Below are 18309 nucleotides of genomic sequence, written 5' to 3' on the forward strand. Positions count from 1 at the left end.
ATGGTTGGTAACAATACTGTGAATAATATTAACACGCCTAAGAGGGTTGGTCCGTGACGAAGTACTAATAAGTTGGTGAAGATTATGAATGACAGGTTCTATGATTTGCCTTGTCCTGTAAACTTAAACGCTTGGTGAAGGTTTGGCTCTATACTAGGCTTGTGCCTAATTATCCAACTTCTAAGGGGTCTTTTATTGTCAACTCATTATACTGCTCATGAAGACATGGCATTCGATTCTGTAGTACATATTATGCGTAATGTGGAAAAAGGATGAATGTTGCGTAATATTCATGCAAATGGGTCCTCTATGTTTTTTATCTGTATTTATGCGCACATTGCTCGTGGGCTGTATTATGGGTCTTATTTAGATAAGACAGTGTGGTATTTTGGGGTGCATTTGTTTTTGTTAACTATGGCGGAGGCTTTCCTCGGTTACACTTTGCCTTGGGGGCAAATGTCATATTGGGGGGCTACTGTTATTACTAATATACTTAGAGTGATCCCCGTAGTAGGAGAGAGTATGCTCCGCTATGTATGAGGGGGTTGGACCGTGTGTAATGCAACTCTAAAGCGGTTTTATACTTTACACTTTCTCTTACCGTTTGTGATAGTGGCGGTTGTTTTTTTACACCTGTTTTTTTTACATGAGAAAGGGAGTAATAACCCTTTGGGTATTGAAAGAGGTACTATGTGTGTGCCCTTCCACCCCTTCTATACTATTAAAGATCTTTTTGGTTATGTTTGCTTTAGGTTCTTTTTTATATATTTAGTGTGTGTGGATCCTGAGCTGTTAGGGAATCATTTAAACTATTGGCCTGCTAATCCTATAAAAACGCCAATCCATGTTCAGCCTGAGTGGTATTTTATGTTTGCTTATGCAATCCTTCGTTCAATTCCTCATAAAGCGGGGGGGGTATATGTTATGTTTTTGTCGATTGTAGTATTATACCTAATTCCTAGTCTTCACAGAGGTAAGTATCGAAGTTTATGTTTTTACCCGTTTAATCAAGTAGTGTTTTGAGTGTTGGTTGGTAGGTTTATTAGGTTAACATGGATTGGTGCTCGCCCAGTGCGGGAGCCTTATATCATTTTGGGGCAGTGTCTTTCAGTCATTTATTTCTCTAGGTTGTTATTAAACCCTCTTTCTTTGTGGGTGTGGGACAAGCTGCTTGAATACCCTAAATTCTGTAGGAGTCGTCCTGTAGACCTGAAATGGTTTAAGTTTTTAGCTTATTTCAAGTTATTAAAATTAGTAAATCGCGAAAGTAGCGCACGTGAGTGGGCTAATAAGTGTAGAAAAATATAAATATGTCTTTTTACGGGAGTCGATATTTTGGTGATATTGTCCATGGGGAACTAGGGAAAGACCTGTTCCGGTACCATGGTTTTGTGATGATAGTAGCAGTGGCTGTGTTGGTCTTTGTTATATATATAGGATGCGTAATCCTTCTTACTAAATTTTCTTATCGCCATTTCTTGAACCGTCAACGATTAGAATTTTGATGGACTATTGTGCCAATGTTGATGTTAGTAGGGTTGTGGTTTCCTTCTATAATTAACCTATATTATATAGAAGAAGTAAAACGGCCCCGGTGAAATTTTAGGCGATTGGGAAACAATGGTACTGATCTTACGAATTTTGTCGCAATTTAGACACTCCAAGCTCTAGAGAAAGCGCTGAAAGAATTTCGTGTTATACAATTGATTCTTACATAGAAGACCAGCAGGAGACATTTAGAAAAGGAGGGTATCGTTTGTTGGATGTTGATAACCGGATGGTGGCTCCAGCAGATGTGCAAATAACTGCTTTTGTAAGAAGGTCTGATGTGCTCCATTCGTTTGCACTCCCTAAGTTACTAATTAAAGTAGATGCCATCCCAGGTCGAATTAATCGGCTTCCTATAAAAGCTTCCCAGTGTAGAATTATTTACGGGCAGTGTTCTGAAATTTGCGGGGTTAACCATAGATTTATACCGATTGTGATTGAGTTTATTCCTGAGAAATATTTTGTCATATGGTTGGAAGCTCTTAACTAAAATAAAAAATAAGCTAAAGCTTTTAAGAAGCGTTAAACTTTTAATTTAATGAACTTGTACAATGGGCAAGTAGCTTTTAGTGATAAGGTGGTCTAATATTAGGATATAGGGCTCATGCCCCTAAGGCGCCGTGAGTAGTGGCTCTTATCTTTGTGAGAGCTGGCAGAGCTAATGCGTTTGATTTAGGATCAATTCATAAGTATATATACTTGCTTTCATGGCACAAGCTGGCAGACCTAATGCATACGATTTAAGCTCGTCTTATAAGATATACTCTTGTTTGTGTGTGAATTACAAAGCTAAGCCCAGTCTCATTATGGTTAGTGTCGAGTGTCTATTTAAGACTCTAAGGAGAGTAGCTGTTTTCTTTGGAGCCTCTATCCTATTAAGCCTTTGTCAAGTGTCAGCGGACTCTTTTACTCCCTTGGGGTCGACTAAGGCTGCACTGGTGGACTGAGTAGGCGTGGTTGTTGGTGTTATCCCTTTTGTAGGGGTGCTTCTCGCTGTGGGCTTCTATACTTTGTTGGAACGTAAAATTTTGGCTATCATTATAATCCGAAAGGGTCCATCCAAGGTGAGTTATATAGGGATCTTGCAGCCTTTTAGTGACGCAGGTAAGTTGTTATGTAAAGAGTTTATTGTGCCTACACGTGCTAACGTAGGGCCCTTCATTTTGGCTCCTGCACTAATATTAACTATCAGTTTACTTGGATGGCTTTTATACCCGTATAAGTCGGCTGAAGTGTTTTATGTTTTCGGGGTGATTCTGTTTATAGTTATTACTAGAGTCAGGGTTTACGGGGTAATAATATCCGGATGGGCTTCTAACTCTAAATACTCTTTGCTAGGTGCAGTTCGTGCGATGGCGCAAAGAATTTCTTATGAGATCCCTATAGGATTTATCTTCTTTTGTGTGGTGCTGTGCTCGGGTGTGTTTATGTTTCAAGAAATTAGGGTGTTCCAACAAAGGTCCTTTTTTTTCTTTTTTCCTTTGTGCGTAGTTATAGTTGTCTGAATGCTGTGTATGCTAGCTGAAACTAATCGGGCGCCATTTGATTTTGTGGAAGGAGAGTCGGAATTAGTGTCAGGATACAACGTGGAGTACAGCGGAGGGGGGTTTGCAGTTATATTTATTGCGGAGTACTCTAGTATTCTTCTCAGAAGGGTTATAAGGGCGGCGATATTTTTCGGGGGAAATGAAGCGTTGATCGGGGTCTTTATGATGGCTTTTGCGGTCTTCTTTGTGGTTATTCGTGCTTCTTTACCTCGTTTACGTTATGATAAGTTAATGAGTTTGTGTTGGACTGTTCTTCTATGTGTCATACTTATGGCTAGTGTGTGTGTAGTAGTTCTAGTTAGGGTGTATGTAAGATAATATAAACTAGTATAATTCATTTACACTGAATGTGTCAGATAAAGTCTGTCTTACTTATGGTTAAAAGGTTGGCAATTAGACTTATTGCATTGATTATTATAAAAAACCTAAATATGAGTGTCATTGGGTTAAGCGTTCTAACTATTCTAAGTATGGGCGCCACAAGAGTCGCGATAGGGGGGGTAGAGTTGAACGGGTTGTACACCACAGACTTTGTAATAGGGTTAATGGTTACACTAACTCTATTTGTAGCAATTCTTTCCTACCTAAGGAGGGTTAAGATCCACCGGAAAGCAAGATTTAATTTAATAATTATCAGAATCAGCCTAATTTTAGTGATAAGATTCAGGGTGAGGAGGTTCTTTCTTTTTTTTTTTTTTTTTGAAAGTGTGCTAGCCCCTCTGTTGTTATTAATTGTAGGCTGAGGCTATCAGCCAGAGCGTTTACAGGCAGGGGGGTATATAGTAATCTATACGGTGTTCGGATCTCTTTTTTTCTTATGGGGGGTAAGAGAACTCTATATTAGAGGGTTGAGGAGGAGGATAAGTTCTGTGGTAAGGCTAGTAAAAAAAAGGGGAATGAGATTGTGATGGCTATACATTCTAGGGTTTCTTATCAAGCTACCAATATATCCATTTCACCTGTGACTACCTAAGGCTCACGTAGAGGCCCCAGTAGCCGGTTCGATGCTATTGGCCGGGGTGGTACTAAAATTAGGAGGGTACGGGCTGCTTCGATTTATAATAGTTATACAAATAAGGCTTAGAAGCGTTTTTTTTGTGCTGCTACTAGTGGTGAACTTGGCAGGAGGTGTCTACGCAGGATTAGCGTGTGTACGGCAAGTGGACCTAAAATGTTTGGTAGCATATTCCTCTGTAGCGCATATGAGGCTTGTGCTATTAGGAGTGCTTAGCAACACGGTATTAGGGGTAGTGGGGGCCATTATTATTATGATCGGGCATGGGTTGTGTTCATCAGGTTTGTTCAGGTATGTGAATGCTATCTATAAGATGAGGCACTCGCGTCTGCTAGTAATAAATAAAGGGGGCTTGTTAGTCTGCCCAAGTCTAGTCTTAATGTGTTTCCTGTTAAGATCAAGCAACATAGCAGCCCCTCCTAGTCTAAACTTATTTGGGGAAATCCTCGTTTTCGGCGTGGGAGGGTGAATAAGTGGAGTGTTCCTGCTTATCCTGGGTCTGATAAGCTTTATTAGGGCATGTTTTAGACTATACCTATATGGAAGTTGTTGTCACGGGAAGGGGGTGTCACACAGGGAGTCCTTAAACTTGAGAAGAGTTTGTGATGTTTTTGTTCTGGCGGCTCATTGGATACCGCTGAACTTTATGTTTATGTTTATACCCTAAACAATGAATCGTAATCCTTATTCTCGTTACTATGTACCAGGTCCAAGTCCGTGGCCCTTTTTTGTGGCTATCTCGGCAAACGGAATAGCGGTAGGGTTAATTTTGTGACTGCATCGAACTCCCAGATTTCTATTAATAGGAATGAGGTTGGGGTGTATACTATTGAGAACTTTTAGATGATGGCGAGACTTAATTCGTGAGGGAGATATTGGGTTTCATACTCGCTTCGTAATCAAGAGATTTCGTGATGGAGTTGCCCTTTTTATTCTGTCTGAAGTAATGTTCTTCTTTTCTTTTTTTTGGACTTTCTTCCATAATGCCTTAAGACCCTCGTGTGAACTAGGGATGCGATGACCCCCTCCAGGGATCCGCACGCCAAACCCGTCGTCGACAAGGCTGTTCGAGACAGGTCTTTTAATTAGGAGGGGGTTATTCGTAACTCAAGCCCATAAGAGAATGCGTTTGAAGGATTATGATGTTGGGCCATTTATTGGCCTAGTGGTAACAATTTTATGTGGGACTGTGTTCTTCCTAGTGCAACTTCGAGAATACTACTGAAACTCATACACTATTGCAGATAGGGTGTATGGAAGAGTGTTTTATTTACTAACTGGGTTTCATGGAATGCACGTAGTTGTGGGGACTCTTTGACTAATGGTGAGGTTAGTCCGACTATGGCGTGGGGAGTTTTCCAGTCAACGGCACTTTGGTTTTGAGGCTTGCATTTGGTACTGACACTTCGTAGATGTGGTATGGGTAGCATTATGATGTTTAGTATATGTGTGGTTTGGAGGATGGTTATACATGTGGTGGTTCAAAATATGAGACGGGGACGTCTATACGTTTAAGTACCCAGACGCAAAGCCTTCGTGGTATGCGTACATTCAAGAAGAGCATGCTCCGTCCTGATATAAGATTCCTGACCATTTAAAAGGTTAAAAATAGGAGTCATACAGACTAGTTAAACAGTTTTGATTTGAAATCAAGTACCAAAGCGATTCCAAGCGCTTACTAGTCTGAGTAAAGTAGTCTAATTAAGGACAGAAGACCTATGATTTTCAAGTGTTATAAGTAACCTTTACTTGAAATGGTAAGCTTTGTGGTAAGACCTATAAAATTAGTGAGATTAGGGGTAATATTGATCGGGACAATTCTTAGGGTTAGAAGAGAAGAGATAGTAGGGGTGTGACTCGGTTTAGAGCTAAATCTGTATGGATTTCTTGTAATTATAAACCCTGATGGTCACTATAGTCCTGAGCCCTGTGTAAAATATTTTGTGGTACAAAGAACGGGGTCAATTCTGATACTAGTGGGTTTTGTAACCTTGATAGAGCAGCACGTAGTGAGAGGGCTGGTGATAAGGGGGGCGGGTACAGTGTTAAAATCTGGCGTTTTCCCGCTACATTCGTGGGTCCCTTCAATTATTAAGAACAGCAGATGGTTAGCAAGAGGGTTAATATTAACTTGGCAAAAAGTCGCCCCCCTTGTCTTTTTATCAATAATTATACCCTCTAAGGGGTTGTGAGTAGTAATTGTATTGATAGCTGGAATTGGGGCAGTAGGGGGCCTTAACCAGAATTCAGTACGAGTAATAAGCGCGTACTCGTCGTTTGTGCATACATCATGAATGCTGTTAGGGCTCACATGGTCAAGAGTAGTCTTTGTAGGGTATTTTGCAGTTTACTCGCTGTCGGTAGGGCTGTTTTTTTATGGGTGCTCAATAATAAACAAAACAAGAATGGGCGGTCAGATTAGTAGAGCCGCGAGGGGTATAGGGTTACTGATACTGATGGGGATGCCTCCTTTCCTTGGCTTTCTAGCGAAAGTATTGGTGTTTCTAATGAGAGGAAGGGCTGTAATCGTGGCTTGTATTATAGGTTCAGTAATCAGGCTAAAATTCTACATTGACTTTTTTTATAGGATAGTAATAAAAAGGTTAGTAGACAAAAACAAAGCAGAATTCAAGATTATGTGGAGGATAGTGATCGGGGCTAACCTAGCAGGGGGGGCATTGATCTTGGTGAGATTTATTTAGAAACTGCTTTTAGGCCAGGGGCGTTTTGATTTCGGCTCAAAAAGAGTGGGTAAAACCACAAAAGTATGATAAAAAGTAATTTAAAATAAAATATTTTGTTTCAAACATAACTATAGGTAGTTGTTACCTCCTTTTTGTAGAATGGTACTTTAAAAAAAAGGATTGGTTTGCATCTAATTATTAAGCCTAGGTTTTCATTCTTAAGTGAGGAAGTTAATTAACATAATAGGGCTGCTAACTTTGTTATAAATGGCTTGTACCATTTTTCCTTATAAAAAAGTAGTTTAATTTAAGAACGATAGGTTGTGGGGCTATTAGTGGTGTCAACCCTTTTTTAGCTAGATATAGTTTAAAATAAAATATTGGCTTTGGGAGCTAAAGACACTTCCATAAGTTTTCTAGAAGAATGGTTATGGGGTTAAGAGTTGCGTTTGTCTGCATTGTGTCTTTTTTGTTTACGGGGTTATTTATGCTACTAAGGGAAAAGCGGGGTCTAGACCGAGAAAAGTGCAGTCCATATGAGTGTGGATTTGAGCCTATTGGAAGAGCTCGGAGGCCCTTTTCTATCCGATTCTTTCTAGTAGCAGTTTTGTTCGTCGTGTTTGATGTAGAGGTAGTGCTGTTAATACCTTTTGCCTACATGTTCTTTTACGGTAAGAGAGTGTTAGGGATTTTGTCCTCAAGGGGTTTCCTTCTTATCTTGTTTGGGGGTCTCTACCACGAATATCGTGAGGGGTCTTTGGAATGAGTAGGTTAATACTAGAAGTGGCATTTATGCGAAACGAATTTTGATGAGAGGTGATTGTAAGAGGCTTACTTTTGCTGTTGGAAGTGTATTGTGTGTACCTGTGGTTTTCACGTCGAGAGTGCTTCTTAAGGAAGTATGGGACCAATGAAAGTTCTCAAGGATCTAATAGAAGGTTTGAAAAGGCATATCTTACTATAGCGTATAGGGAAAAAAATATTAAGAGGCTAAAATCTAGTGCGGCTCTAAGGGCTAATAAGGCTAGATGATTGGCTTCTAAGTAAGGATAAATAAAATGATAAAAATACTAAAAAAGGAAGAAGTAGGGGGTTATGGAGAAGTGGAGTCCTGGTGACGTCGATGGCTGTGATCAACAAATCACAAAGATATTGGAACCCTTTATCTGTATAGCGGAGTCTGAGGAGGGTTGTTTGGAGCAAGGTTGAGGTTAATGATCCGAATGCAACTGGGGCATCCTGGAGCAGTGTTCTTAAAAAGAGATTGATTCTATAATGTGGTGGTTACAACGCATGCCTTAATAATAATTTTTTTTGCTGTGATACCTATCTTAATTGGAGCTTTCGGTAATTGGTTGATTCCTCTGCTAGTAGGAGGTAAAGATATAATTTACCCGCGAATAAACAACTTAAGTTATTGACTATCTCCTAATGCACTATATTTACTAATACTGTCCTTTAGAACGGATAAAGGAGTTGGTGCTGGATGAACTATTTACCCCCCTTTATCTGTGTACCCCTATCATAGGGGCCCTAGGATGGATGTTCTTATTGTGTCACTACATCTAGCTGGGCTCAGCTCTCTAGTGGGGGCTATTAACTTTGCTAGGACCAATAAAAATATGCCAGTGTTAGAAATGAAAGGAGAACGAGCGGAGCTTTATGTTTTAAGGATTAGAGTTACTGCAGTTCTTTTAATTATTTCAATTCCGGTTCTAGGAGGGGGCATCACAATAATCTTGTTTGACCGAAACTTTAACACAACTTTTTTCGATCCCGCAGGAGGGGGGGACCCCGTTTTGTTCCAACATTTGTTTTGATTTTTTGGGCATCCGGAAGTGTATATTCTTATTCTACCTGCCTTTGGTGTGATATCAAAAGTAATTATGCATTGCTCTGGAAAAGAAGCGGTTTTTGGTCTAATTGGGATAGTATACGCAATAATCGGAATTGGAGGGTTAGGGTGTATGGTGTGGGCTCACCACATGTTTACCGTAGGTCTTAATGTTGATACTCGAGGCTATTTTTCTACCGCAACTATAGTAATCGCTGTTCCAACAGGGGTGAAAGTATTCAGATGACTGGCAACTATAGCAGGAAGAAAATTCAAAATAAAGCCTGCCGCCTACTGAAGTACTGGGTTTCTGTTTTTATTCACCGTGGGAGGGCTAACAGGGGTCTTACTGTCTAGGGCTTCTATGGATGTGTCTCTACACGACACATATTATGTGGTGGCTCATTTCCATTATGTGCTAAGAATAGGGGCGGTGTTTGGGGTGTTCTGTGGTCTTAACCATTGGTTGCCAAATTTTGTTGGAGTATGCTTTAATAAGAAATGGAGGAAAGCCCATTTTATAGCAATATTTTTTGGGGTAAATACTACCTTCTTTCCTCAGCATTTCTTAGGCCTAAGAGGAATGCCTCGACGGTATATAGACTACGCTGATATTTATGCTCACTGACATTGGGTGTCTTCTTATGGGTCCGCTGTGTCTTTTGGGTCTCTAATATATTTTAAGTTCCTTCTATGAGAGGCTCTAGTAAGCCAGCGAGGGGTTGTATTTAGTGGGGGTTTATGTGGTGAAATAGACTGAGCAGGTACCCGAGACCTTTATCCAGGAAGGAAGCATGTTTATAGCCAATTGCCATTTGTGTGAACTAACCCTTATAACACGTGTATCACTTATATTTATAAGAAATCGCGTAATCAATAATTTAAAGTCATGTTAATAGATGTTTTTTCTAGATTTGATGCTCACAGCTATAACTTAATTTGGTTGTCTATGCCGTTATGGTTGCTGTCTTCTATAGTGCCAATAACCGTGCTATTTAAGACGTGTACACTAAGGGTAGAAGTACGAGCTCTTTTCGGAGTTTGGTGCTATCCTTTACTTATTCGATGATTCGATTGAACGGAAAGGGACTAAAGCTATCTGGGTTTCCTCTAGTAATAAGGGGTCTGTTCATGATAATTCTGATACTAAATCTGTCTGGAAACTTTCCATTCTTTTTCCCTGTAAGAGGGCAGTTTGTGTTCGGGTTCTCCTTTGCTTTGTCTATTTGAACTTGTTTAGTTTTATCTAGTCTTTTATGCAGATTTGAGCAGGGGTTGATGAGTCTCGTTCCAACAGGTTGCCCGTTAATCCTTGTGCCTTTTATAGTAGTGGTTGAGCTAATTAGTGGCATACTTCGCCCTTTAACATTAGTTTTACGTCTGACACTAAATCTGGGAGCTGGTAAAGTAATTCTAACTATATGCAGGAGAGAGTTAGTAGTTAGCTGGTTAAATAGCAGAAGGCTGCTTACAGGAGTTGGGGGTATTAAAGGGTTAATAATGGGCGGAGGTGTTTTTGGAGCCGCTGAAGTTGCAATCGCGTGTATTCAGTGTTATATTTTTTGTGTCTTATTGTGTCTCTATACGGAGGATCATAGAAGGTAGGTAGTTTTAAAAGCTTTGCTGAAGCGACGGCCTTGTAAGTCGTAGAAAACTATGTGTTTTAAAGCTATGATTTGAATAAAATTCCTAGGAGTTTTCTTAATAAGTATAGGCTGTTTTGTAATCTTCCGTATAAACAAACACCTTTTGTGTTTATTTGTAGGGCTTGAAATAATAAGACTAGGCTTATTGTTTGTAACCCATGTGTTTCTAATAAATCAGTTTTGGTTAATTTTACTAATTCTATGTTTAGCTGTTTGCGAAGCCAGAATTTGCTTGGCCCTTCTGGTTATGGTGATGCGACTATGCGGAGACGATTTGATGTCAAGGTTACTAAGAGATGGCTCGTAAAAATAGTATCATACAATTAAAAAGTAACTTAGGGTTACTTTTACTGATTCTGATTGGATACTTATTTATTCTTAGAGGGAGGACCTTTGGAAAAGCTTATTTATTGGAAGTTACTGTTTGAGAGAGTAATTGTCTCTCATTTAGCTTCAGAGTTCTACTAGATAGCGTAAGAATAGTCTTTGTTGGGACGGTTTTGGTAATTAGAGGAAGTGTAGCAACCTACTGCAAGTGGTATATAGCTGGAGAGCCATACTACAAGCGGTTTATGGGATTAGTATGGTTGTTTGTGCTGTCTATAGTGTTTATAATCTTAGTTCCTAATTTAGTAATACTTTTAATTGGTTGAGACGGGCTAGGGCTCACCTCATTCCTATTAGTGGCTTATTACCAGAACAATAAGAGGTTATCTGCGGCTATGTTGACAGCTTTGACTAATCGAATTGGGGATGTTTTTGTACTTTTTAGAGTTTCTATTTTTTTAAGAGAAGGGGGGTGGTTAATTTATATATACCACCCAGTGCAGACATGGGTTAATTTAGGGTTTGTGGTAGTTCTTGCAGGTATAACTAAAAGCGCACAAATGCCGTTTTGCGCATGGCTACCTGCTGCCATGGCGGCACCCACACCGGTCTCCTCTTTGGTGCATTCTTCGACATTGGTGACAGCTGGGGTTTATTTGATTCTTCGCTCTTTTTATATTATCAGAGCTAATCCCTTTGTGACTCAAATACTTATAGTCTTAAGACTATTTACTCTAATATTAGCGGGGTCAAGGGCTGTGTTTGCGTTTGACCTAAAAAAGGTAATCGCACTCTCGACTTTGAGGCAGTTAAGGTTAATAATATTCTCGATTTCAATCCTTCTTCCGTCTGTAGCTTTTTTTCATTTAGTAACCCATGCGGTATTTAAAGCTTTGTTGTTTCTAGGCGCAGGGGGTGTTATTCATAGAAACCAAAGAATCCAAGATATCCGGGGGTTAAGAAGCTTGTGGCAAGGATTACCGGTAAGAATGGGTGCAATAACGGTTGCAATTGTGTCCTTGAGAGGGGCCCCGTTTATAAGAGGGTTTTTCTCTAAAGACCTAATAATTGAGCTAAGAATGATAGACAGAAGAATAACTTATGGGTGCTATTTATTAGAGCTAACAGGTTTAATCTTCACTTCTTTTTATAGGGCACGGATTGTATTTAGAGTAATACTTGGGTCTAATTACGTTAATAGCAGAAGTTTGCGGATTAATGAGCACTTAAATATACAAACTCCTTTTCTTAGCCTGTATATTGGGGCTATTATCTTAGGAGGGGTATTAGGGAGGAAAATAGAGAGGTTTGGGTTTGTAGTAGTTCTTGAGAAATATGAGAGAGTCAGAGTATTTCTTATTCCCTTTGTAGGGTTAATTTTGTGATGAGGAGTGCTTAGAAAATTAGGGTCTAAGCCTTGGTCGTCAGCCAAACTATTAAGATTCTTTTTGAGAATGTGGCTCATAGAGAGGCTAACCTCCCACCCCAGAAAAATGGCCTTCTTTAAGGGGTCCAGGATGGTAGCTCAAAGTCTGGATCAAGGTTGACTAGAGCTATTGGGCCCTCAAGGTGCCCATAAGGGACTAGGTCAACTCAGCTGTTTGAATGAAATTGTTCAGAAAAATTATTTTACCTACCAGCTGGTAGTATGAGGGCTGGTGGTAGCGGGGGGCGTAAGCTTAATTATGTTTATATAATGAGAGTTATAGTCATATGTGTAATTTTGATGGCTGTGTTTTCGATTGTCTTAATTGCCAAGCAACCTATTTCTTTAGGGCTAGTGCTATTGAGGGGGTCTATAATTGCATGTGTGGAGGTTGCACTGGAGGTTAGAAGGTTGTTAGGGTTCTTATTGTTCCTAACTTACGTTAGGGGTGTAATAGTCCTGTTCTTGTATGTTTTAAGGATCTACCCCAATGAAGTGTATCGTTTTAATCTAGAGTTTATGGTTCTCGTCAGAAGGTGTTGTGCCAGAGCGGTCCTTATGGGTCTTATGAATTACGAGTACAGAGAAATTAGCGGGTCTTTGTTTCTAAGTTTCATGGCTGAAAGAAGCGGGTTAAGGTTATATATCCTAATAGCTGGTGTGTTACTGTTTGTAATATTAGTGGTGTCGTATTTGTGCATAAAAACCATGGTGCCTTTACGAAGAGTAAAATAAACCTAAAATAGAAGATACAGTAGCTTAATTAAAGCGTCTCATTGAAAATGAGGAAGATGGATACTTTAGTACCTTGTGTCAAATCTGTAGGAGGGTTTGATTATGGCCCTAAATTTATGGGCAAAATGCTTCTCATGATTCTAAATGCGGGCTTGAACAAATTAAGTGCAAGTTCAACATCAGTGGGGAAAATTGGTTAATAAAGGAAACTTTAACCCAGCTTTTTGACAAATTCGGGGTCAATTGATGAATGCCAGCAGCCGCGGTTAGATTCAGTTCGAATATAAATTTAAGCGGATTGGTTAGAGTCAATGTTGTGTTATAAAACTATAAAAAAACTATAGGTGCAGTGTAATGTTAACGGTTTTTTGTGGTTATATTCCTAAAGTTTTAGTGAGCTTCTAACGAATCTATGAAGTGAAACCAGGATTAGATACCCTGTTATCCATAGTTTAAAACAAAAGTTCCTCTTAACTAAACATTTGGTTGTCAAAGAGAAATAAATAGGCGGTGTCTGAGATAGAAAACAGGGGATCCTGGGTGTTAAAGGATAACCCACCTACATTTGAGCCTTGTCTTATTAGTGCGTGTGTATGGTTGTTTACTCTAATATGGTGAGTGTCCGGGTAAAATTTTTGGTTATTACTGAAGCTAACTCTTATTTTACTTGCTGAGTTCGGTAAGGTAAGTTACTTTTAGTTAGGTGCAGCTACTAGAATTGGCTATATGCCCATGTAGCACAACTTCAAAAATAATTCAGATTGACATGCAGCTTATGACAAGGTTAATCTGGGATACAGATGTAACTTAAGCAATAATTCAAAGATTGAGCTACTAAAAGGTAGCTCAACTAAGTAGACAAATAAGATAAGAAAACTTGCCTTTGAAGAAGGACTTGTAAGTAAGGGTTAAAAATAAAATTACCCTGAATACAATCAGATGAGTACTAATCGCCCGTCGCTCGCGGGGAAACCTGTGAAAAGTCGTAACAAGGTAGCAGTAACGGAAGTTGCTGCTAGGCTATAATATGCATATATAGTAAATAATATTATATTTGCCTTCCAAGCAAAAGTTCTAATGAAATTAGTGTATGCTGGCCAAATAGTTTAAGCTAAAACGTTGAGCTGTTAATTCAAAATCGCAGTAATTTGCTTTGGCTTGCTTAAGTAGTTTAGGGAAAACATAAGATTTTCATTCTTAAGTCAGATAGTATTTCTCTTAAGTTGTGCTTAGTAGTTAATGTTAATATAACTGAGAACTGCAAATTCTCCATAGTCTAGTTAGGCCTAAGCTTAGTGCCACGTGGGGGATGATCCAGTTGCTTTGATGAAGCAAAGTTCAAAAGTAGTTTTTTGGCACTTAGAACTTCGAAGCGTTATAAAGAAAAATTGTAGTAAGTAGGGCTTTGATTCCTAAAGAAAAAGTTAATCTTCTTCTTCATAAATAAGTTAAAAGTAGTTAATATATAACTTAGAATTGTCAGTTCTAGATTCCTCTTACTGAGGCTTTTTATAATTTATCTTTTTTAAAGAGACGTGCATAATTGTTTTGTGAAAAGTGCACTTGAATTAAAATAGTATAAATAAATTTTAGTACCTTTTGCATAAGGGTTTTTCAAGACAAGTTTAAGAATTTAATTTTCCCGAATAAAAGAGAGTTATTTTTTTGAGTTAAGAAATCGTGGCAGAGATTTAATTAAACTAAAGAATAGCGGCTAGATACTATTCGCGCTTTTAGATATCTGGTTGGCTTAAAAAGATGTGTAAGCATTTTCCTTAACTATTTAAGGGGTAAAATTTTTTGGGTTAAGCTGAAAAATACTAAAATTGATGTTAAAAAAAAATTGGGTTTCTATAGGCTTTAAACTGGCTATTAGATATTAGTGTATTTTAACTAAAACCAGATGGGGAAAAAAGATTAATTGGGTTATTCATTTACTTTAAAATAAGCCTATGGTTGTAGGACCAGTGACTATGATAAAAACGAGTAAAAATATTATTTATTTGGTATTACTATTTTGTTTTACCTTAAAAAACTAAAGGCTAAATAAAAGTTTTTAAACGAATTCGGCAAACTAAACTTCTCGACTGTTTAACAAAAACATTTCCTTTTGATGTAAGTAAAAGGTAGTCCCTGCCCAGTGCAACTAGAGTAATGTTTGTTGTAAACGGCGGCGTTAACGTGAGCGTCCTAAGGTAGCGCGATAATTTGCCTTTCAATTGAAGGATGGTATGAAAGGGTTAACGAAGAAGGTGCTGTGTCTGAAAATTTAATTTAAACTAACTTTAAGGTGAAGAGGCCTTTATGTAAAAGAAGGACGACAAGACCCTATGAAGCTTTATCTTAATTGGAGTTTTTGGCTCTTATACGATTTTGATGGGAGATCAGTGAAAATAAGTCTTTCACTATTATATAAATCTAACTCGTATTTCCTAACTTTATATGTGTGGCTAGCTACTCTAGGGATAACAGCGCAATTTCTCCCGAAAGATGGTATTGGAGGGGAAGATTGCGACCTCGATGTTGGCTTTAGATATCCTAGAGGCGTAGAAGCTTCTAATGGTGGGTCTGTTCGCCCTTTAAAATCTAACATGAGCTGAGTTCAGAACGGCGTGAGCTAGTTCAGTTTCTATCCTCTTTTAAAAATGAGCTAATTTTGTACGAAAGGACTTTTTCGCTAAAGCAACGCTTTGCCCTGGCTCTGTCATTGCTTAAATAATGCTACGCAATAAACTGATTAGTTTATAAAAAGGGTTGCCTTTTATGAAGCTGAAGGCCAATTAGTGGCGGTAGGGCGTGTCGTTGGTTCTTGTTAAAATTAGTATTGCTATTTTATTAAAAAATAGGGTTAAAACGGGTTGCAAATTAGGTAAAAAATAAAACAGTCTATTAATGCAGCCAAAAAGCAGCAATCACCCACCTAAAGAATAAAACAAGGGTTCTAAAAAGGCGGTGTGTAATGGATTTGTGCTAGTAACAGACAAAAAAAAACCAAACACTGTGGAAACCCTTAAGAATGAGGTTTTATAGTGTACCGCATTTCCTGTTACCGGCCGGTACAGTGACCGCAAGGCCTGTTCTCCTGTCCTTTTACACGGAAACCCTGTTGCTGATGCATGTAAAAAGCCCTTAGTTAAGATAACTTATAAGTCAAAGTAAAACTTAATTTTACTTGACATTGTGTATTTTATTGAAAATCTAGTTGCGAATGCCCATACCTGTCCAAACTTGTTTTAGATTATGCTTTACAACCTGTTGTAGATAAGGTTTTGAACCCTTTACAGTGAGTAAGCATTTTTCAGAGTCATGTGAGACTTAACCTAATTAGTGGTAGAAAAAAACAAACTTAAACCTAAATTCTAAAGCTATTTGCTTCCTGTGGTTAATTGTAAACTGCAGGAGAAATGGATCTAAGGTGTTAATTTTTTTCGTTTGCCCTAATTTTGGTTGCTCATGTGATTTTTTGGGGTTTGAAAACTAGACTATCTGTATCTTAAAATCAAAAAATAAATAGAAATCAAGTCATATGAAAGTTCCCAAAGCGTAATTCATGGGTCACTTAAAGTCTAAGCAAAAAAGTAAATCAAAAATAAAATAAAATCAAAATGACACACTAATGCCTGGGGGGGCTGATCTGGAGGGGAGGAAATAGGAAAGCAGGTTAAATAGAGGTGACAAAAATGTGGTGTGCAGCAACAAAATGAAGCTAAATAAAATTGTGAAACGTAGAAGCGTGAGCTTGTAAACAAGGTTGTGAGCGTCTTAAAAAGTAAGTGTTAACAATAGTATGTAATATTAACACGCCTAAAAGGGGGTTAGGTGGGTTATAAACTTACAAAGACTACAAGTGATGAAGTTTATGTCTGGTCCTGAGGTCCCTTTTAAGTGAGTTAGTTTCGTATAAAAGGTTTTTAAGCAAAGCAATGTTCTGTCACAGATCTGAGTGCTATAGACAATATTGTATAGGGCCTTTTTATGTAAATAAACGTGGCGTTAGGCTGTTAAATGTGCTGGTTATAGGATGGTTACATAGCAATAATTACTATATTTGCCTTCTGGGCAAAAATTTTAATGAAATTAGTGTACGCTGGGTGAATAAATTAAGCTAGAATGTTGAGCTGTTAATTGAAAATCCCAGTAATTTGCTTAGGGTATAAGATTCTTATTCTCAAGCCAGATAGCCTGTCTCTTAAGTTGTGTTTAGTTGCTAATGTTAATATAACTGAGAGCTACAAATTCTTCCTAGCTTAGTTGTACGTGGGGGGATGGCCCAGTTGCTTTGATGAAGCTAAGCTCAAAAGTAGTTTATTGCTCTGAGGTGTTATAAAGAAGTATTATAGTACGTAGGACTTTGATTCCTAAAGAAAAAGTTAAAGCTTTTCTTTATAAACAATTTAAGAGGAGTTAATTAGTTTTAGGCTCATCTCACTGAGGTTTTTTAGAATTTATCTTTCTAAAGAAATGCACACGATTGCCTCATAAAAAGCTTACTTGAAGTAAAGTGGGGCAAATAAATTTTAGTACTTCTTGCATAAGGGTAAAGCGAAGAGGCCTGTGTGTAAAAGAAGAGCAACAAGACCCTGCGAAGCTTTATTTTAATTGAAGTTTTTGGGTTTGTTAACCCAAAAGCTTATGCATAGCTTTAAGGTCTCTTTTAAGCGAGCGAGTTTTTAGCTAAAGCAATACTTTGTGACGGATCTGTAATGACATAAATAATATTGTATAATAGGCTGATTAACTTATAAAAAGGGTTCTTTTTATGTAAATGAGTGTGTTGCTTAGTGATAGATTGTTGAATGTGTTGGGCACTAGAGAGGCTGTATGAGAGTGGCTTAGGCAGGGGTTTGCTGCAAAAAAAGGCTTACTGTTAAGGGGTGTGTGAGATGGTTTTTTTTCATATAAAAACTGAGTGTTTAGAATAGACGTTGGAGGAGGGGACTTATGTCAGGGCGGAGGGGGTGACACTGTTAGGGTGCTCCCATTACCTGAAACTATTTCAGCTGTTGGAGATGCTGTTGTGAATGGTGTCGCTGAAGTTGTTCCTGATAATCAGGAGGAAGGGGGCCCCCATGCTGAGGGTGGCTATGTTCCTTTAGAAGAACAAATAGCTGTTGTGGAGCCTGAAGTCCCAGCTAATGTCTGTCAGCCAGTCGAGCAGAGAAATGTGGTTGTAAGTGAAGAAGACAGTGTTCCTGATGTTAGTAAAGACGGGGTCAGTAGTTATTAATGCTCATAGTTAAAGTTTATTGGTGTATTAATAGTTATAATTTATTAAAATAATCCATAAGATAAGCAAAATTACAGTTAATTCGTTTATTGTTAGGCTGTTATGGTCTATTTAAAAACTGGTCAATACGGGTCTCCTTACACCTAATTAACTTGGTTTTAGTGTATGCTTGAAAGGCTACAAAGCCTTTGCGGGGAGTAAGCATTCTTCAGGACCACATGAGATTCAACCTAATTATTGGCAGAGAAAGTGGTGAATTTGACCCTTAAATTCTAAGTTACTTGGGCTCTATAGCTAATTGTAAGCTGTAGGATAATGGG

The 18309-nt window shown here is 38.4% G+C and overlaps 3 protein-coding genes and 4 pseudogenes across 3 annotated transcripts; all 7 read left to right on the plus strand.

Moving 5' to 3' along the window:
* Positions 1–1308, plus strand: LOC134703416 (cytochrome b-like). Its single transcript, XM_063563481.1, is given in 1 exon segment — positions 1–1308. A coding segment is annotated over 1 exon segment (1308 nt).
* Positions 1309–2255: 947 nt separating this feature from the next.
* Positions 2256–3413, plus strand: LOC134703410 (NADH-ubiquinone oxidoreductase chain 1-like; annotated as a pseudogene).
* Positions 3414–3469: 56 nt separating this feature from the next.
* On the plus strand, positions 3470–4777 carry LOC134703417 (NADH-ubiquinone oxidoreductase chain 4-like; annotated as a pseudogene).
* A 3-nt stretch (positions 4778–4780) lies between these two features.
* Positions 4781–5716, plus strand: LOC134703412 (cytochrome c oxidase subunit 3-like). Its single transcript, XM_063563480.1, is given in 1 exon segment — positions 4781–5716. A coding segment is annotated over 1 exon segment (936 nt).
* Positions 5717–5864: 148 nt separating this feature from the next.
* LOC134703411 (NADH-ubiquinone oxidoreductase chain 2-like) lies at positions 5865–6812 on the plus strand. The gene is given in 1 exon segment (XM_063563479.1): positions 5865–6812. A coding segment is annotated over 1 exon segment (948 nt).
* Positions 6813–7927: 1115 nt separating this feature from the next.
* On the plus strand, positions 7928–8614 carry LOC134703413 (cytochrome c oxidase subunit 1-like; annotated as a pseudogene).
* Positions 8615–9517: 903 nt separating this feature from the next.
* LOC134703414 (ATP synthase subunit a-like) lies at positions 9518–17974 on the plus strand (annotated as a pseudogene).
* The last annotated feature ends 335 nt before the right edge of the window (positions 17975–18309 follow it).

The sequence above is a fragment of the Mytilus trossulus genome, unplaced genomic scaffold (genome assembly GCF_036588685.1).
Source record: "Mytilus trossulus isolate FHL-02 unplaced genomic scaffold, PNRI_Mtr1.1.1.hap1 h1tg001021l__unscaffolded, whole genome shotgun sequence".
NCBI classification, from domain to species: domain Eukaryota; kingdom Metazoa; phylum Mollusca; class Bivalvia; order Mytilida; family Mytilidae; genus Mytilus; species Mytilus trossulus.